This window comes from Lactuca serriola, chromosome 1, assembly GCF_051521515.1.
Source record: "Lactuca serriola cultivar US96UC23 chromosome 1, Lser_US96UC23_V15, whole genome shotgun sequence".
Lineage (NCBI taxonomy): Eukaryota > Viridiplantae > Streptophyta > Magnoliopsida > Asterales > Asteraceae > Lactuca > Lactuca serriola.
Window position 1 is genome coordinate 18,805,281 of NC_136408.1, and position 22,536 is coordinate 18,827,816.

Below are 22,536 nucleotides of genomic sequence, written 5' to 3' on the forward strand. Positions count from 1 at the left end.
TACACTTAGGCTTGTAAGTATAACCATATTTACTGAGCTTTAGTAAATTATGACAAATAATCTTATCGATCTTTTGTGGTGGACTTTGGCCAGTGCACAAGAATGTGTACTCGATCCCTTAGTCCTTCACTTGAATCACATATACATGTGAACAAGGAACTAGTCTTAATTTTCCAAAGATGAAAAATTCCCATTCATCCTGCTATACAACTTGCATGATTCCAAGTTTCGGTCCAATTGAAACTTGGGCGATGAGGATCTTTCCTTATTTGGTAAATTTAGACATTACCACAAATGAAAGAATCAATTTCACTCCCAATTTATGGAATCGAAAGCCTTATCGAAGTCTACCTTAAATAGTAGAATTCTATGATTTTCCTTTTTAGCCCAGGAACAGAGCTCATTCACTATCAAGGGACCATCAAGAATGTTCCTACCTTCGACATAGGCTGATTGAACCTCATCAATGTTCTGCCCAATAATCAATTTCAGTCTAGTTGCAAGAAGTTGGGCTATTATTTTATATAGGCAGTCGATCAGACTAATAGGACGGTAATCACTTAGTTTGAGTGGATCTTTAGTCTTTGGGACAAGAGTTATAAAAGACGAGTTGCAGCCTGGCGCACCAGACTCTTCAAAGTGCTTTACTAAAGCCCAAACATCTCCTTTACTAATTTCCCGGTAGCTTTTTAGGAATTTAAAGGTAAAGTGTAACACCCCGAGATTTAGGTGCAAATCTTTCATCCTTGTTCTTTATTGAATTGTCATGTTTAGTCCTTGAGTGGAGGATGTGTAGAAACTGAGTACGTTGGGCGTACCAGAGGGGTACGCTGCGCGTACTCACGCGCTTAATTTGGACGCGGAGTCGCCAAGGTACGCCGGGCGTACCTAGAGTTACGTCGGGCGTACCCAGCCCAGGTGCAAAACCCTAATCCTCCTTGTGCACTATTTAAAGGGTGTTATGGCTCATCCCTTAGCCTCCATAGCAGTGAGTGAGACCCTAAAAGAGAGCCCCATCGTTCTTAGTGTGTGAGAGTGTTGATTTGAGCTTGTGGGTGCTTTAGTGGCTTGGTGAAGAAGAAGGAAAGGAGATCTTGGAGGCTAAAGCTTGAGGTGCCATTTTGGATCTGAGATCTACAGAGGAAAGAGCTACTCTTGGAGGTATAAAGTTCAAAACTTTCCTCTTCTTTTGGTTGTTGTTGTATGTGTCCTTTTTAGGGCTAAAAACCCCAAAGGTGGAGACTTTATGAGTGTAAAGTACTCCATGGTCCGAGATCTGTCCCTTTTCAGTGTTATTAGTGATGTAGAGCCATAAAGTTCCCATCTTGGATGCTACTTTGGAGTCATGCATGTGTTTTAAGCCTTCTAGAGTTTAAGGTTGGATCATTTTGGGAGTTACTGACTTGTTCAGCCATGCAAAGGCTTAAAGTCATCAACTTTATGGATTAAGGGGCTTAGAAGGGGTCAGATCTAAAATATGGACGTAGGTCTTAACTGTTTAAGACCTCAAGAGCAAAAGGGCTGAAGTAGGGGAGTACGCTTGGCGTAATCCCTAGTACGCGCCGCGTACTGGGTGGCGCTCCCCGATTCTGTGGTGCAGCCGGGTACGCCCAGCGTACACATCTGGTACGCGCAGCGTAACCCAGAGAGTTGACTTTTGGTTGACTTTTAGGGTATGGTCTAATGTGGGGCCTTTGAGCTGTGAGAGGGGTAAAATGGTCTTTTACCCTTCTGAGAGTGTCATAAGAGAACATAGTCTAGCCTTTGGGAGTTATACTAAAGGGAGTATTATTTTTATATGATTAGACGGAGGCTAGGCCAACATTTACCGAGTCAGAGATTTACCGAGATACCCGAGGTGAGTCTTCACACTATACTTTACCTAGTATGGTAATAGAGTTAAGAGACAGAGTATTATAGAGTTATATGCCAGTGTGATTGCATGTTATTATGTGTTGTGATTTATTGTGATATGTGATATGCATGATTTAGAGTTACAGAGTTGGGACTTTCGGGTCCCTAGAGTTAGGGCCAGAGGGCCCACAGAGAGCTGGGGCTGGAGGGCCCCACTGAGACACATTGACCAGAGGGTCAACAGAGTTACAGCCTCGAGTGGCTATTATGTGATTATTGTGGTATTTTGGGGAACTCACTAAGCTTATGCTTACAGTGTTCAGTGTTATGTGTTTCAGGTACCAGTGATGACCGCGGGAAGGCGCCGACTTGATTCGTACACACATATGGGATTGGATGTATTTTGATCTTGGGAGTTATTTGTGAAAGTAGAATATGATGTTATGACATTTTATGAATGAATGGTTTTAATTAAAATGTGTTTTTCAAATGTGAAAAATTGTTTTAATTTTACGGTGTTACAAGTTGGTATCAGAGCCTAGGTTTGAGGGATTCAGGTGCACCTTCGGGCGTATCTGAACTCAAACCGAGGATTTGAGAAAAATTTTATAAAACAAGTTTTCAAAAGAAGAACTTGCGAGACAAACAGAGCAGAGTCGTGTGTACGAACAGCCAGCGCCCGAACGGTGATTTCCCAAAATACCGTTATTATAAGTGTTATGAGATATGATGTGATATGTTATATGATGAGCTATGATATGCATGCTAGAGTAGACTAGGTGTTCTTATCAGGACTAGAGTGGCCTGATATGTGATGCCTGAGTCTAGGAGTCTTGCTACTATGAATAATTCAAAGTGGTTAGGTAGCAGCGAGGAGACTGTGAGAGATCTGTTTGAGAGTATCACATGATTAGAGAGAGTAGAGTGCTTGGGACTTGGGACTCTAGGAGGAGGACTTGTATTGGATGTTGATGCGGTGTGGACGGTAGTATTGGGCCCGTACTACTAAAGACACCGGGTCTGTGCACAGTCCAAGTAAGAATATTTGGAGTACCAAGGAACAAGTAGGATGGAGTACTCGAGTGTGAGTATACGCGAGCGAGTCCCTGATATTATTCTTATGTTGTATTTCAGAGAGAGAGATCATGGTTGGGACTCGCCAAACATCAGGGACCAGTGACACGAGGGATGAGGAGATCCGTAGGATCATCCAGGAGGAGGTGGTTGCGGCCATTAGGGCAGAGATACCATAGATGTTCGGGTCTATCAAGACCACGTTGATAGAGACATTTGATGAGAAGTATGTTGCTCTTTCTGAGGCTGCTGTTGCTGCAGCCACTGCAGCTATAGCTGCGACGAGGCCGCAGGGTGGTGATGCGTTGCTGTTCCGAGAGTTCAGCAACACAAAACCACCGGAGTTTGACGGGACCCAGGACCCGATTGCGGCGATGAGATGGATTTCAGACATAGAGGGGTGTTTCTTTACTTGCTCATCTCCTGAGCATTTGAGAGTCCGGTTCGCGCTGAACCAGCTTCTCTTGGGGGCGAAGGACTGGTGGAAATTTGTGACGGCGCACTATACGCCTGCTGAGCTTGCAGCAGTGACCTGGGAGAGGTTCATTGCTATGTTCCGAGATGAGTACGTTCCCCGGGTGGAGAGGGAGCGTTTGGCCCAGGAGTTTCTGACCCTCAAGCAGGGTACTGAGTCTGTTACTGTGATCACAAGGATGTTTCATGAGCGGGCGATGTTCTGCCCAGATCACGTGTCCTCTGAGCAGGCACGTATGATTCGATATTTGAGCATTCCGAGGAGGGACATACAAGAGTTCGTGGCGAACTCGACGTACCGGACATTTGCCGAGCTTCAGGAAAATGCCCGGAAGAGGGAGATAGAGCTGGAGACTCGGGCTAGGGAGGAGGCTGAGTCTCAGGGGAGGGATCGGCGACCGGCGTAGTCCCAGTCGGTAGCCAAGTGGGCCAAGCCCGCCGATTCGAGATCAGGGAACCAGAGGGGCCGCACTTGTGGCAAGTGCGGCAAGAGCCACGACGGAGTGTGCAGAGCAGGGTCTTGCTACAAATGTGGCAAGGAGGGGCATATAGCCAAGGACTGCCCCAAGGGGTTTGCAGTATATTTTCACTGCAACCAGACCGGACACCGGAAGGCAGAGTGTCCGCAGTTGCGGGGATCAACACAGGGAGCACCTCAGGGATCTACCCCTACCGCCATGAGAGCTACCGAGGGTCGGCCAATGAAGGCCGAAGCGCCGAGGGCACGAGGGAGAGCCTTTTAGTTGACCGCGGATGAGGTCCGCGCAGCGCCCGATGTCGTGGCTGGTATGTATTCTTTCGTGTATTTATTTTGATGTTGAGATATTGTGCTTATATTATGTTACGCGTAGGTACTTTTCTTGTGAATTCTGTACCTGCCTTGGTGTTATTTGACTCGGGTGCGAGTCGGTCTTTTGTATCTTTGGCTTTTACTCAGCATATCAGTGTTAGTCGTGAGGCGTTGAGTCGGCCTCTGAGAGTTTCCATAGCTAACGAGAGGGTGATTTATGTCACAGAGGTGATACGAGGGTGTGTATTCAAGGTTTTCGGTGTTGAGTTCCCGATTGATTTGGTTCCTATTACGATGGGTGATGTCTGTGTCATTGTGGGCATGGATTGGTTGAGTAGATTTGGTGCGGTTATTAACTGCGAGCGATAGCTGGTGACCATACGAGACCCTAGTGGGGGAGTTCTTACAGTGTACGACGAGGGTACACGTTCAGGGTCAGCGTTTTGTTCGGCCGCCAGAGTGAGGCAGTGTCTACAGCAAGGCTGTAAGGGCTTTGTGGCGTATGTGATGGATACGCGGGTTGATTCAGAGATATCGAGGTCAGTTGAGGAGGTTCCGATAGTGCGTGAGTTCCCGGACGTATTTCTAGAGGAGTTGTCGGGTGTGCCTCCCGTGAGGCAAGTGGAGTTCTGTATCGATTTGGTTCTGGGGGCCGCGCCTATTGCCAAGGTGCCCTATCGTCTTGCACCTCCAGAGATGCAAGAGTTATCTTCGCAACTTCAGGAGCTGTTGGGAAAGGGATTTATTCGGCCGAGCAGCTCGCAGTGGGGAGCGCCTATCCTTTTTGTCAAGAAGAAGGATGGTTCACACTGGATGTGCATTGATTACCGGGAGTTGAACAAGCTGACGGTCATGAATCGTTACCCGTTGCCGAGGATCGATGATTTGTTCGATCAGTTGCAGGGAGCATCTTGGTTCTCCAAGATAGATTTGAGGTCGGGGTATCATCAGGTGAGGGTGCGAGATGAGGAAATTCAGAAGACAGCATTCAGGACTCGCTATGGGCATTATGAGTTTGTGGTGATGCCTTTCGGACTCACCAATTCCCCGGCAGTGTTCATGGACCTCATGAACAGAGTGTGCAGGCCGATGTTGGATCGGTCGGTGATCGTGTTCATCGACGATATTTTGGTGTATTCGAGATCTAGAGAGCAGCATGAGGAGCATTTTCGGGAGATCCTCGGAGTACTGAGATCGGAGAGGCTTTACGCCAAATTCTCCAAGTGTGATTTCTGGTTGCGAGAGGTCCAATTCCTAGGGCACCTCGTAAACCAGAAGGGGATATTGGTCGACCCGGCCAAAGTGGAGGCAGTGATGAGTTGGGAGGTGCCGAGGTCACCGTCCGAGATCAGGAGTTTCTTGGGATTGGCAGGCTATTATCGGGTATTTATCAGGGATTTCTCCAAGATCGCCGTTCCACTCACCAGGTTAACCCGGAAGGGTGTCGCTTTTTCATGGGGACCAGAGCAGCAAACCTCCTTTGAGACGCTTCATCAGAGGCTATGTGAAGCCCCGGTGTTAGCCCTCCCAGCGGGGATGGAGGACTTTGTGGTGTATTGTGATGCATCGATCTTGGGGTTGGGAGCGGTGTTGATGCAGAGAGGGCATGTGATAGCATACGCATCGAGGCAGCTGAAGTCTCATGAGTCGAGGTATCCCACCTATGATCTTGAGTTGGGGGGAGTGGTGTTTGCCCTCAAGATTTGGCGTCACTATCTGTACGGGGTTTGGTGTACGATATACATGGACCACAAGAGCCTGAAGTATTTGATGGATCAGCCCAACCTAAACATGCGTTAGAGGAGGTGGTTGGACGTGGTCAAGGATTATGATTGTGAGATCCTGTACCACCCGGGCAAGGCTAATGTTGTAGCCGATGCACTGAGCCGCAGGGCGGAGAGCACCCTGTTGCGAGATGTATGTTTGAGATTGACCGTGATAGCTCCGGTGAGCACCCTGTTGCGAGATGTATGTTTGAGATTGACCGTGATAGCTCCGGTGTTGGATGCCATTCGTGGGGCACACGCTGAGGCTGTGCAGCCTGAGATGCAGAATAAAGAGCAAGTTGTTGGGATGGTATCGGAGTGCGTTACCGATGGTCGGGGGCTTATGACATTTCAGGGGCGTATATGGGTACCGTTTGTGGGAGGGATGCATACCATTTTGATGGAAGAGGCTCATCGGTCGAAGTTCTCGATCCATCCTGGGGCCACTAAGATGTATTTAGACCTGAAGAGGGAGTATTGGTGGCCCTATATGAAAAGGGATGTCGCGTGGTTTGTTGAGAGGTGCTTAACCTGCCGTAGGGTTAAGGTCGAGCACCAGAGACCGCATGGTAAGTTGCAGCCGTTGGAGGTTCCCGAATGGAAGTGGGAACAGATTACCATGGATTTTATCACCAAATTGCCAAGGACTGCTAGGGGAGTCGATGCAATTTGGGTGATTGTGGACAGGTTGACAAAGAGCGCCCACTTCCTTGCTATCAGTGAGAGCTCTTCCGCAGAGAAGTTGGCAGAGATGTACGTGAGGGAAGTGGTATCACGGCATGGAGTGCTGATCTCGATTGTCTCAGACCGAGATGTGCGTTTCACTTCCAGATTCTGGAATAAGTTTCATGAGGAGTTGGGTACTAGGCTGCATTTTAGTACCGCATATCACCCCCAGACTGACGGACAGAGTGAGCCGACAATTCAGACGCTCGAGGATATGCTCCGGGCATGTGTGTTGGATTTCGGGGGGAGTTGGGACACGTATTTGCCCTTGGCAGAGTTTTCCTACAACAACAGCCATCATTCGAGCATTGGTATGCCACCCTTTGAGCTGTTGTATGGGAGGAGGTGTCGGACTCCCATTTGCTGGGGAGAGGTCGGGCAGCATGTTATGGGTAGTACAGAGATTGTGCTGCAAACGACTGAGCAGATACAACAGGTCAGGCAGAGGTTATTGACCGCTCAGAGTCGTCAGAAGAGTTACGTGGACAGGCGCCAGTCCGAGCTCGACTTCCAAGTCGGTGACTTTGTACTCCTGAAGGTCTCTCCTTGGAAAGGAATGATCCAATTCAGGAAGAGGGGCAAGTTGGGGCCTCGTTATATCGGTCCATTCCGGGTGATTGCAAGGGTAGGCATGGTAGCCTACCGGTTGGACCTACCTGCAGAGTTAGGTCAGATCCATGACACTTTCCACGTGTCGCAATTGCGGAAGTGTATAGCCGATGAGTCGGCAGTGGTACCATTGGAGGATATTCAGGTGGATGCGAGCCTGAATTATGCTGAGAGACCGGTGGCAATCAGAGATCGAAAGATCAAGGTTTTGAGGAACAAGGAGGTGCCTTTGGTTTTGGTTCAGTGGCAACATCAAAAGGGATCCGAGATGACTTGGGAGTCAGAGTCGGAGATGCGAGGGCAGCATCCAGAGTTGTTCGAGGAATGAGACTTCGAGGGCGAAGTCTAGTTCTAGTGGGGGAGATTTGTAACACCCCAAGATTCAGGTGCAAATCTTTCATCCTTGTTCTTTATTGAATTGTCATGTTTAGTCCTTGAGTGGAGGATATGTAGCAAGTGAGTACGCTGGGCGTACCAGATGGGTACGCTGCGCGTATTCACGCGCTTAATTTGGACGCGGAGTCGCCAAGGTACGTTGGGCGTACCTAGAGTTACGCCGGGCGTACCCGGCCTAGGTGCAAAAACCCTAATCCTCCTTGTGCACTATTTAAAGGGCGTTATGGCTCATTCCTTAGCCTCCATAGCAATGAGTGAAACCCTAAAAGAGAGCCTCATCGTTTTTAGTGTGTGAGAGTGTTGATTTGAGCTTGTGGGTGCTTTAGTGGCTTGGTGAAGAAGAAGGAAAGGAGATCTTGGAGGCTAAAGCTTGAGGTGCCATTTTGGATCTGAGATCTACAGAGGAAAGAGCTACTCTTGGAGGTATAAAGTTCAAAACTTTCCTCTTCTTTTGGTTGTTGTTGTATGTGTCCTTTTTAGGGCTAAAAAACCCAAAGGTGGAGACTTTATGAGCGTAAAGTACTCCATGGTCCGAGATCTGTCCCTTTTCAGTGTTATTAGTGATGTAGAGCCATAAAGTTCCCATCTTGGATGCTACTTTGGAGTCATGCATGTGTTTTAAGCCTTCTAGAGTTTAAGGTTGGATCATTTTGGGAGTTACTGACTTGTTCAGCCATGCAAAGGCTTAAATTCATCAACTTTATGGATTAAGGGGCTTAGAAGGGGTTAGATCTAAAATATGGACGTAGGTCTTAACTGTTTAAGACCTCAAGAGCAAAAGGGCTGAAGCAGGGGAGTACGTCGGGAGTAATCCCTAGTACGCGCCGCGTACTGGGTGGCGCTCCTCGATTCTGTGGTGCAGCCGGGTACGCCCAGCGTACACATCTGGTACGCGCAGCGTAACCCGGAGAGTTGACTTTTGGTTGACTTTTAGGGTATGGTCTAATGTGGGGCCTTTGAGCTATGAGAGGGGTAAAATGGTCTTTTATCCTTCTGAGAGTGTCATAAGAGAACATAGTCTAGCCTTTGAGAGTTATACTAAATGGAGTATTATTTTTATATGATTAGACGGAGGCTAGGCCAGCATTTACCGAGTCAGAGATTTACCGAGATACCCGAGGTGAGTCTTCACACTATACTTTACCTAGTGTGGTAATAGAGTTAAGAGATAGAGTATTATAGAGTTATATGACAGTGTGATTGCATGTTATTATGTGTTGTGATTTATTGTGATATGTGATATGCATGATTTAGACTTACAGAGTTGGGACTTTCGGGTCCCTAGAGTTAGGGCCAGAGGGCCCACAGAGAGTTGGGGCTGGAGGGCCCCACTAAGACACATTGATCAGATGGTCAACAGAGTTACAGCCTCGAGTGGCTATTATGTGATTATTGTGGTATTTTGGGGAACTCACTAAGCTTATGCTTACAGTGTTCGGTGTTATGTGTTTCAGGTACCAGTGATGACCGCGGGAAGGCGCCGACTTGATTCGTACACACATATGGGATTGGATGTATTTTGATCTTGGGAGTTATTTGTGAAACTAAAATATGATGTTATGACATTTTATGAATGAATGGTTTTAATTAAAATGTGTTTTTCAAATGTGAAAAATTGTTTTAATTTTACGGTGTTACATAAAGCCATCAGGCCCGGGGGCCTTTTCACTGCCACACGCCCATATTGCAGCCTTAATTTCATCTAATGAGAATGGAACTTCAAGAGACATGCATTCAGCAGGAGAGATTCTATGGAACATGGGGCTAGTGAATTTGGGTCTAGAAGGCCATTTCTCAAGAAACTTATGTTGAAAAAAAAAACAGTGAACCTCCTCTTTTATTGCAACAGGATCTGTCGTCCATACTCCGTTAATCATCAAACCACTCAATCTGTTTCTCCTGTTTGTATTGTTAACATACCCGTGAAAGAAACTCGTATTTTCATCTCCATCCACCATCCATTTGATTTGAGATTTTGTGTTTCAAGTCGAACACAACCATCCTTTCCATTTCTGCTATTTTTTTCCGCCCCTCCCTTCGCTCTTCAATCTCACCAACAGTTAGTGGTCTGTCTTTTGCTATAGTGTCAATCTCATGAGCTCTTTTTTTTAAGATTCCTCAGATCAACCATTTCTTGTTGGTGGTTGATTGCACGCCATTTTTTAATTTCCTTCTTAAGATATCGGAGCTTTGTAGCAAGAATCATATCCGGAGTACCATACCCAACAAAATTTATCCAGGTAGATGTAACTACCCCGTCAAAACCTTCACGCAACATCCATGAATTGAAGAACCTAAATGGGGGAAGCCCGAAGTATGAGACTACAGTGGAAAGGAGAACAGGACAATGGTCCGATAAGTCCCTAGGGAGGGAAGTAACAGAAGCAATCGGAAATTGATTCATAAAATTCGAACATACTAAATATCTATCCAATTTACTAAGTTTCAAGTCGTCCCCGCAGAAGAACGTGAAGCGATGACCTCCCATCCTAAGGTCATGTAAACCAGCCTCAACGATAAAACGATTGAATGCACTGGAGCTGGAGGAGCAAAACTGTGAATTGATTCTTTCCTCTGGCCTTCTGACCACATTAAAGTCTCCGAATATGATCCATGTACCAGGTTTCTCGTTCTTAATATTGATCAGATCATCCCATAGTTTAAGCTTTTCAGCAGGTGCTTGAGGGCCGTAAATATTAGCAAGGATGGTTAATCCTTGTATACCAATCCACCTTCCAACAGTAATAAGATAATACCTAGACCTTATAACCTCCATAACACTGAATACATTATTATCCCAAATACTTAGTATGCCTCCAGATCTACCAGTAGCCTCAACCGCAGACCATGAAAACTCCAGTGAATCCCAACAACCAGCCACGTCTATTGATTCAACATTCGCCAATTGTGTTTCTTGAAGCCCCATGAAAGATAAATTATGTTGTCTCTTTAATCTACTCGCCCATGTGACTTTTTGTTCTTCACCTATACCTCTGACGTTGAGACTTAGCCAATTCATTGACCAATTATTTGTTCACCTTCATCGCCCATTACTTCTTTGAGGATAGGGTTATCAACCTCAATGTCGAACCCCAATTCCTTGCCTACTTCAACAATGCGTCTTAGCTCCACTGAGGATGAATCAGAATCGTGTTCATCGAACTCTTTTTTCATGTTTGGGATTTCGCTTGTGTTCCTGTTCAGATCAATTGAATGTGTGGATATATTGTCATTCATCAGAGGAGGGGCAACAAGAGTCTCGTCGATTGGGGGGGGCGTGATTAGGGAAGAGGTTTCTTGGAGGGTCTTGAGAAGGATTATTCGGGTTTTTAAGATTAATGGTGAATTCTTCCTCCAGTTGATCGATTTTGCGTCTTTTACCAAGGAGTCGGGTGACTCGAATGTAGGATCCGAATGAAATTGAAAAGAGCTAGGCCCACGAAAGTTATTGGAAGGAGACGACCCAATTCTTTTGAGAGAGATAAATGTATTAATCGATCCACTGGGCGCAAACATATTTCTCTCATTTGCCTCCCCATTGGGTTCCACTTGGGTGGATTCCACATCAGCAATTCCATTGGGAATTACAACATCGATCATCCCAGGCACATTAACTACACCTTGTTTTTCCCCATGCGACGCTTGAGCTTCGGCTGTTGAACTTCCATTCACCTGTGTGCCCTGCTCGCTGTCCACGATGGCCGCCGAATGGTCGACGGAGTTGTTGTTTACTTTCGTGTCCCTTGGATCGATCTCCCCTTCTTCCATACCGTCTTCATTTTTTCCTTCTATCCATGTGTCTGAAACCGCATCAACGTCAACCTCTTCATCACCTTCATCATCTGATTCCGAGAAATTTTCCGGCGGATCAAATTTAAATGGGAACCATTCCTCATCAAATTCAATTATTCCAATTTTTATACATCTACCATCTGCTAAGATTGTAATCTCTTCATTGATTCTCCTCCTGATGGTTGTTAGAGTCCCAACTTTGATGCAAGACATATCAACTCTGTTAAATATGCCATCAAGGGCAATGACAATTCTGAACGCCTTCAGGATACACGTGAAGTTACTATCCCCCCAGAACCTTAAAGGCAATCCAACAATTCGTAACCAAGCAACCCTTTCGAAGTCTAATTCCGCCCCATCCCCCACTTTTACCTACTTCATAAATTCCTGCCAGTTTTTTTTATGAAGAAATCTATCTCTCTTTACTGTGCAATTGAATACAAAAAGAACCTGTAGGCCCCCAATGTATTTAATCTCAAAGTTAACCTCGTTTCTAAGTGCCAAGATAGAGGGGAGGTGACCGAGATGGTTTAATGATAAGGCCTCACCGATCAACGTCGTTTTGCCAATCCATCTTTTAATTACTTCCTCACTCTGAATGTTGATCGCTGGATTGTCATTTACGGGAAACCCTGGTCTTTTCCCGGTGCTCGTCACGTCAGCATACGATCTGCGATCCCAGAATGCATCATGGGTCTGTACCTTCTTCTGCACTTGTGGTTCTGCCCTCATTTTCTACTCCCTGTAGCAAAGCTCGGTTCTCTCCTTTGATGCTTTGATACATTAACTGCCAACTTTCTACCCCTATAGGTGACTCCATTGATCGCTCTTTCGAAACCTAGAACATCTGTGACCCCTTTGTATCTGACAAAAGCATAGTAATGTCCATTCCTTCTTCTTTTTGATGCTACGAAAACGTCCACCACCTCCCCAAACTTTTTGAAAATTTCTCTCAGTTCTCCCCAATGTGCTCCGGCTGGGGTGTTCGTGACGAAGAACGTAGTTATCTCTCTTGAATCCCACTGAATGTTCCTTACACCTGTTTGCACCGGTTGTTTCCGCCGCTTGACCTCCGTCCATGCCATTTTGTGTAGGATTTCTTTGTTTTTTATTTTAGTATGCTTTTTGTTGTAGTAATATGGTAGGTGACTTTTAAAAGCTTTTTCAACCAAACCATCTTATTAATATTAATTAATTACTCATTAATGAATATTTTTATTAAATAAACTCTTTAATTTAATTTAATAAATTAATACTTTTATTTATTTATTTTGTTTTTGATTAATAGTTTATAAGTAATTATTTGTTTATTTATTTATTTTAGTTGGTCAATAATAAATTTATATCTTTTAGTTATATATATTTTTTTTTCAAATCATCATAATGTTATGTTTTTTTGTGTGTAATCCATATATTCACATATAATTAATAATATATTAAATTATATTATTTATTTCAAATCATTATAATGTTTTTCGTGTGTAATTCATATATTCACATATAACTAACAATACATTAACTTAGATCCTAGAATTTTTATGAAATCATTAGGTGTTAGTTTAGAAGTAGATTAAATTTTCGGTTATATATATATATATATATATATATATATATATATATATATATATATATATATATATATATATATATATATATATATATATAAGCATTGTGTTGGGTTAAAAATAATGAGTTTGATTGTGTTTTTATATATATATAAGCATTGTGTTGGGTTAAAAATAATGAGTTTGATTGTGTTTTTATGATTTTTTAGAAGATGATTTTGGGATGTTGAATATAAAAGATTATTAGGTTAATCAAAGATAAACAATTCAAAAGATCATTGTGATCATTTCGTATGAAAACATTTTAAAGTGAAGTTGACATATGTTCGAATCTCATATACTTCAACCATACGATGACCCATCGTTAAGGAAAAAAAAAAACAAAAAAAAAACAGAAAAACAGAAAAAAAAAAAAAACAATATCACTAATGTGTCATATTATGACTTCAACTATTTTATCCTTTATTTTATCCTTTGTTGATTTGTACCAATGAGGTATTTTCTGAATTGTTTATTATTAAGGTTGGTTTAAATCCATGTGATTCTTTTCTAACAAAGCTCGAGAGGTAACCATTTCGGTCGAGAGAAATTGGTAAGTTATGTTAAATATATGATAGATAACCTATTGATATATGTTTAAATTCTGATACTATTTAGTCCTTATGGTCAGGTAGGTTTGTCTGTAAAGACTTCAAGTATGAGACATAACCTTATGTTTGCAGCGGAAGATTAGTTGGTACATAAAAGTTGGTCCGAAAACCCTCGTTAATAAAGTTCCTTAAAAAAAAAAAACTAGAGCGATTGATTTAGGTCTATTTGGATGATTTTAGTCTTTCCGAAAGGAGACGAACTACTTCATGGATACACTCTAAATGCAAAACCCCTTTTCATGTTCAATTCATACACATAAATAAATAAATAAATAAATTAAAAAAAAAAAAAAAAAAAAAAAAAAAAAGAGATCGTACATTTTGATTGGTGAACGTTGACAAAAACAACCCACTTTTCTTGATTAATCCATAGGCGAATATTGATTAATGCGTGACACCGTGACAGTCAAACTTGCAAGGTAATTAATATAGGTTTATTTTGGTAAATATAATGTGGACAATGCTAAAGTTATACCTAAGAGTAGGGTTGTATTTGATTAAGTAATAAAATTTGGCTGCTTTTCTAAAAAATTGAAACTTTGCATGGGTTGTTGTGTAAACAAAGCCGCCTCGTAGCGTGAATGGCGGCAGACAACCGTGTCTTCTATTCCACGCTACCACTACTCTTTTCATGTACACATTTTATGTACTCCATTTAAAATAATAAGTATGTTACCTTAGGTGTGAGTGATTATTAACTTATAAAGCTCTTTTCGTCGTTTTTTTTATAATATGATATCTTGTGTTGTATTTAGCTCTAAGTCATTATGTTTATCTCTTGTTTGTTACTGTTTCACACTCCTATTATATATATATATATATATATATATATATATATATATATATATATATATATATATATATATATATATATATATATATATATATATATATATATATATATAACCATTATAATAAAGGAACTAAGGAACCAATCCAAAACGTTGAAATTTAAAGCGATCAACGGTAAAAGGAGAGGTTGTAGGCTTACTTTTTTTAGTTTAATTTTTTTAGTTTAATTTTTTTAGGCAATTTTTTTATAAAAAAAACCAAATATACCGTTGTTCGTGATTTTCCGTCAACTTTCTATAGAGATCCATATTAATATATAAAAAATGATTTTTTTTTTTCAAAAAACACACTTTATTTTCTTTGTTTGTTGAAAAGTAGGTATATTTTTTATAGAAAAAAATTAATAAATATATCAAAATCCATACTTTTTTATACTATTTAAACATAGATTCATATTGATGTTTAAAATAATCGATATTTCAGTTGAGATTCACATTGTGAACCTGTTCAGATTCACATAAAACATCGAAATTTAAAGCAATCAACGGCAAAAGAAAGTGTCGTAGACTTTTACAATGGATTCACATGCACCGGATTATAACAAAACTCACTTTTTTTTTTAGTTTAATTTTTTTAGGTCATGTTTTTTATAAATTTTTCGTCCTCTTTCCATACAGATCCCTATTTATATATAAAAAATGATTTTTTTTCAAAAAATTCACTTTATTTTCTTTGTTTGTTGAAAAGTAGGTCTATTTTTTATAGAAAAAAATTAATAAATATATCAAAATTCATACTTTTTGGTACTCTTTAAACATAGATTAATATTGATGTTAAAAAAAATCGATATTTCAGTTTACATTCACATTGTGAACCTGTTCAGATTTACATTGTGAATCTTCTCAGATTCACAGTGTGTATAATACTAAGTCAGATTCACAATGTGAATATGAACTGATCGAACTTTTTCACATTGTGAATATTAAAAATTGAAATATTTACAGTTTAGATTCACAGTGTGAATCTACATTGATCGAAATTTTTTTTAGTCGGTGTTGATGTTTATTTATAGAGTACAAAAAATAATAGTTTTGGTATAATTGGTTTTTTTTTTATAAAAATAAACAAAAATATTGAAAAACTAATAAAATGAAGTGAGATTTTTTCGAAAAAAAAATCGTTTTTTATATATTAACATAGATCTTTATGGAAAGAGGACGAAAAATCGAGAACATCGGTATATTCGCTTTTTTTTCGATAAAAAATGTGGCCTAAAAAAATTATAACCGAAAAAAATATGGATTTTTTGGTATAATCTGGTGTGTGTGTGTGTATGCGTCCAATGTACAAGTGTATATCTATTTACATGACCGTTGATCATTGTGATTTCCGACGCTCACGATTGATTCATTGGTTACTTGTTAATTATGGTTCTCTATTGAAAATCACTATATATATACTCCATTTAAAATAATAAGTATGTTGCCTTAGGATGTGAGTGATTCTAACTTATAAAGCTCTTTTCTTTGTTTTTTTAATAATATGATCTCTTGTGTTGTATTTAAGCTCTAAGTTACTATGTTTATCCCTTGTTTGTTACTATTTCCCACTCCTTGCTCCATATTATATATATATATATATATATATATATATATATATATATATATATATATATATATATATTGTTTTATGAAGATTAGGCTTCGATGTTTTGGATGTTAGTCAAAATACGTTAGCATGTTGGTATGTTTGGTCTTTATGTAGAAAATAAATGGTTTTTGGCATTGTAGCATAATAAAGTTTGGGAAATTTACACATTTAGTCACTCATATATTTTTTTTGCGTAATTTACCATTAAAGTTAAATTTTACCTATTAAATAGGTGTTCGACCAAAAAAAACTATCGGTTTCTAGGTAAATACTACCTATTTGACATGGTGAAGTAGGGAAATAGAGGCCACATCAAAGCCATGTCTCTCTCCACCTAGATAATTATTTAAATTTATTTTTATTTTGAAATTCAAAATAAATAAATTTTAATTAACCTAAAGATGATTTCACGCTTCCTTCTCTTCTATACTGGTTTCTTCTACTTTTTCTTCTTCTTCATATCGCATCTTCTTTTTCTTCTGTTGGATTAGGTGTCTAAGCCCATAACTATAATTGGTATGTACTTGAATTGAAAGCAGCACAGTCCTTTTGGGTTGCCCTCAAACCTAGTAACCGGACAAGGAAATTATGAAAGGAGAGATATTGATTTATTATAAGATTAATAAATTAATATAAATGATTTATCAATATGTTAAAAGATTAATATATTGATTAGAAATCATAATGTATAATTAATAGTTAGCCAGAAATTAATTAGAATTAATTTTGGGGTTAACTGTATTAATTATAAAGTGCAGGGACTAGTTTGCAATTATCTAATAGTTGAGTGGAAGGCTCCAGAACCTCCTTGGAAGGGGGTGGACGAAATCTATAGGGGAAACCCTAATAATTTCGTCCATGGGGGCTTGGATAAGGCCCTTGGGTTTGCTTAGGCCCTAAGCAAGGAGCATTAGGGGTTTTCCCTAAACCCTAGATCCCTCAGCTATATAAGGAGCCTCCTGGCTCAAATTTTGGGCACTCCCTCTTTTGAAGAAACCCTAGGCAAGAATTGCATACTCCCCCCCCCCCCCTCTCTCTCTCTCCTTCTAGTTTCCTTCTTGCTAGTTCTTGGGTGTGATTCCATTAGAGGCATTACATTTGTGGTGCTAAGCTTCCAGAAAGATCAAGATCAAGACTAAGACTAAGAGGATTATCAATTGTTTACTATAACAATTGAAAGGTATGTAACTCTTAAACCCTAGTTTGTTAATTTCAAAATTAGCCTCTCTCCTCTAGGGTTCTTGTTTTGCAATTCAAAGTTGTATGTTCAATAGTTAAAACATAGATCCAAAGTAGGTTGCATGTGAACTTAGGAATTGTTTTCTAGTTTATTTGTTTTACCTAAAACCCTTCAGTGGTATCAGAGACATTGTTTTTGTTTTAAATTGAATTGATATAATAGTTGAATTGCAAATTAGGCTTTATGGCTATTAAACTCTAAAAGGCCATGGTTTCGTTTTTAGGGTTTTTCGAAAAAACCCTAGCCTCCATGAACCCTAATCGAAATTAGGGTTAGGGTTTTGGAAAACCCTAGCCTCCTCCCTTGAATTTCGAAATTTGCTTCTTATTTTAAGGTTTTTTCTTATTTTGGATAATTATTGCTTTATTGGATAATTATTGCCTAATTGGATAATTGAGAAAAGTAAGGAGTTTATCCTTTAACCTAATTTTCGAAATCTAGAGGGACAAGGATTATGATTAAATTAATTGTTTAATTTGATTAGATAATCCATACAAGATTTAATAAATTAATTAAAAGTTAATTAATAGATAATTATTAAATCTAGTTTTTTGGTTTATTTTAAATTTAAAATTAATAGTTTAATTTTTGAAATTTATATAAACCTTAAAGTTTTAAAAAGTTTAAAATACACCTTATATATGTATTATAATTAAAAGTTAAATATTATATATGTATAAGAATATGGTCAGTCAAATCGCTAGTATGCCTCATTCACGAAGCTAGTCTATAAGGGGGTATAAGGAAACTGCCTATAAAATGGTAGTTGAATGGGTGTCCACTTTCACCCACCGCTTCCTTGATTAGTGGAGGGTCGTTAGCAGAACGGATTTGATAGGACAACTACATCTCATTAAAAGTATAATGTTATTAAAGAAAGTACTAGAACATTATTTTACAAAAATCCCAACTCTAGTTACTTTAGGAAAAATGTGAAAAGTATGCTAATCCATGAAATTGCACATTATGCTTTATTGGTCGTTAGTGGAGCGTGTGTGGATTACCAGCACACTAATAGACGCTAATAAATAGTAGTAATGGGTATCTCATAATTATCATTTTGATGAAGCGTGTGTGGTTTTCCGGCACATCAGTAGTTAATGATAAAGACAATGAGGTTACCAAACACATTTGCATGGTTATTCACATCTTGTTTGTGATCCTCGATATCCCAATCACAAATAGAAGAGCATAATCCGATATTAAAACATGCCATCAAATAGTTTCAATGTATCTCAAAAAGAATTAGGAATTTCACTTCGTTTATTTTGTCTAATGGTGGAATTGGTGAATCGTCATTCACCAACCTTTATGAAATTTACACTTGGATCTCGGCATCCCATTTCTAAGTTGTGAATCATCATAGTTGGATCCTAACCTTGATATTGTACTTTTGGGTTACTATATTAAGGTGTCTTGAAATCTAGCTAAAACTATCTTTCTTCTCAGATGTCTACTCCTAGAAACACTTCTGCTTCATCATCCTTCGGCCACAACTTCTCTTTACTCAACATTTGATCCAAAGTTGTTATGGATGGCTCTAACTATAACGATTGAATGCGTAACATCAAAATGGAGCTTCGATTTGAGGACAAAGAATATATCCTTGAAAAGGAGCTCAAAGAACTTGATGAGTCCAAAGCCACTCCCGAAGAGTAAGCTGCCTACAAGAAGCACTATGATGATGCTACCAAAGTGGCGTGCATCATGGTCGCAACCATGTCCCCAGAACTGCAAAGGTACTATGAGGACTACTGGCCTTTTGAGATGAACAAGGACCTTATGGAAAAGTACCATAAGCGAGCTCGTCAAGAAAAGTTTGAAGCAGTCAAGTCACTCATGGCTTGCAAGATGAAAGAAGGGGAGTCGGTTGTATCTCATGTGCAAAGAATGCAATGCTACATAGAGCGTTTGGTCAAGCTCAACATTCATTTTGATGAGGAATTGGCCATTGACATGGTCTTGAACTCATTGCCTGATTGTTATGGTCAGTTTATCTTAAGTTACCATTTGAACAACACTGAGCAGACACTGGCCCAATTGCACAACTGGTTGCAGACTGCTGAAGAAGGGATGAAGGATAAAAGTATAGCCTACACTCCTACAAGTGCTCCTGTTCTAGCTATTGGACAGGGAAATGGGAAAAAGAGGAAAGGTCCTCCTAAGCAAAACTGGAAGGCAAAGGTCCAAGTCGGGTCATCTAGCAGTGGACCGAAAGCTAAGCCCAATGCTTCCATTCCCCATGTTTCTGATCCAAAGGAAGTTGTTTGCTTTTATTGCAATCAAAAGGGGAATTGGAAGAGAACTTGCCCACAATATCTGTAGGATATCAAAGATGGCAAAGCGAAGCCATCTTCGGCAGGTATTTATACTATTTCTTCTAATAACTCATTATCTTCTCGTTCATGGGTCCTTGATACAGGATGTGGTTTTCACATCTGTTCTGATTTGTAGGTGTTGGGTTTTGAGCATTCTAACACTCCTAAGTGTACATGCAACCCTAAATACCTTGGATCTATGTTTTCTCTATTATACATACAAATAAGAACTTCCAAGGTATTATCCTAATCTAGCATACAAACACAATGACTATAGCAAGATAGAATACATACCTCTTTGGTGTAGAAAGTCTTCATGAAGCTTGAGTGCCTAGTGCCCCAAGTGTGACACCTCAAATGGAATCACAATCATCAAAACACTTGGAATGACTTGAGAGAATTCTACACTCATCAAAATCGGCTAGCCCTTTCTTCACACACACTAGTGTGATTCTAGTCACCAATTTTGCCAAGAATAATATCTTTATATAGTGTTACAATTAGGGCAAACCCTAATTGTCATGACTTTCCATTTCCTTGGATCCATGGGTTCAAATACACCATGGAGCATCCATGAACCATCCTATGGGTTTTAGCCCAACTTGATTATCCATGGAGCATTAGCCCACTATACAAGTATGGATGATTTACACAATCAACCCATATATTTAATTAGTCTTCTTGTGATCACTTAATTAATCCTAGATTAATTCTTGATCAATACTAATTAAATAATCTTATTATTCTTATTATTAATATACTAGAACTTATAATATATTAATAACCATAAGTGTCTTATTTCTCTCATCCAAGTGCATGATGGTATGCAACCCAAATGGACCATGCCGGGTCGGGTCAAGTCTTACCAAATATAGTTATGGACTTAGACATTAATCCAACAGTAGGGGCTAAGGGAAAGTGAGGAGATAGAGCAAGGAAGGATAAACTTGATCATGGGAAACAAGAAGTCTTCACCAGTGACCAAGATCGGAGTTTATCAACTTTTGCTTAGTAATGATGTTAGATTAGATTTATTGAATTGTTGCTATTCGTCTAAGATGACGAGAAACATTTTTTCATTTCATGCATTGTTCAGACAAGGTTTTAAATATTCTTTTAATGATTTGAATGGTTCAATTTCGGTTTATAAGAATGGTATTTTCGTGTTTGAAGCTTTACCTTGTAATGGTGTGTATGAAACAGTGACTTATGAGCACTCATGAGTGTTGTATCACAACTTTGTCCACCAACTTGGACCTCTACAAGCCAACCCATGACAGTCTTGATTCATATCTACTTCCAGCATATGACCGACTGTGGATGGTTTGAATACCATAGTCATTTCGGAAGAATAACCTAGTTTATTCGGGAAGTCAAAACATGCAAAATGAAACAAAAAAATAATTGAATCCAATATGGTCTCAGAACTTATGAATATAAATAAAACACCTTTTATTTATCACCATATGATTACACATTATTCATTGTATACTGTTTCAACTATCAACTTTAATCTTGAATTTAAAACAATAGTTGTCCCATGCTCCAAGCATGTACACTATGTTTTTCTCAAACACTAGTCATGCCATACACCAAGTATGCATACTATGTTTGTCTATGATCCTTACTTTGTGAACTAGATCAATTGAACATAACTTCAATGATTCTCTTTTCACACTCCCAAATCCTTACCGCAAATGCAAGAATTCCAAATTCATGCCATTTACTGAAATCTGTTAGATTCTAAACTTATATGCATTGATCCTCTTGTAATGATTATGCACAAAGTCATAAAGACTTGGCAACAATCATTACAGAGTATTCCAAAGGAGATCAACTCCTTGGAAATATCCTTCTTGCATTAAGTTTCCTTAATCTTACACAGATTGAAAATTCTAACTTTGAAACATTTCCAGATTCCATTTTGACTATCACTTCTGAACAAGAGTTGCCTCCTTACAGATTATGTCAATATGGTCCTTCCATAATTATCACTATACTTCCAACTGTCCTTGAGCAACCAATCTTTGGTAAACCTTAGATTGTCCTCGACAATTGTTTAATCCTTTTAGTCATATCCAGTTCTAAACCTTTTTCCCTTCTTAATGCCCCAGACATTTTGAAAATTTTAGAACGGATGATTATAGCACATGTAATCAATCCTATATCCGAAGCATATGGGAAACGATTGATGATGTCTCACATAAAGACTAAACTAGTCTTTTGCTATAATATGTCCATTTCAATTTGCCAAGTTCTCATAATTCAGATTATGAAAAGGGATGCCGTAATCATAATCGAATTTTAGAACGCAAATAATGGACCCATATACAGAATTTCCTTATGTTGAGCCATTCCAACATGAAATTCATATATATTTCCTTGACTAAATGATTAAAACCTCACGATCTAAGCTTATAGATTTGAGATGAAGCATAATTTCCTCTCCCTTAATTATAGCAAAACAACTTTTTCCCAATTGAAACTTTTGTTTTTCTATAATTAACATTGCTAGCTTGCAATACTTAACATAATTATCATGCTCCCACTAACATGATGATTATTAGCATAACACTTATGCTTCCACTAGCTCTGACATGTATTCAAAAATCAGCTAACTTACTTCCAAAGTTCAGATTTCTGATACTAGATTGTTTTGATAAGACCTTATCAAAAACATACACCTTCCCTTAGATAGCACACTTGTGTGTCTAAACAGTTATGAAGAGGTATGCCGTAATCATAATGGTTAGACCTTTTTGCCACTTCTCACAAGTCCAAATTAGTGTGCCGGTTAACCACACGCGCTCCACTAACGACTTTGAGAATGCAAATATCAC

At 39.5% G+C, this 22,536-nt stretch overlaps 1 protein-coding gene across 1 annotated transcript; it reads right to left on the reverse strand.

Moving 5' to 3' along the window:
* Positions 1–9,781: 9,781 nt before the first annotated feature.
* On the reverse strand, positions 9,782–10,708 carry LOC145052153 (uncharacterized). The gene has a single exon (XM_078999969.1). It carries the CDS (start codon positions 10,706–10,708, stop codon positions 9,782–9,784), a length of 927 nt encoding a protein of 308 aa, XP_078856095.1.
* Between the last annotated feature and the right edge of the window lie 11,828 nt (positions 10,709–22,536).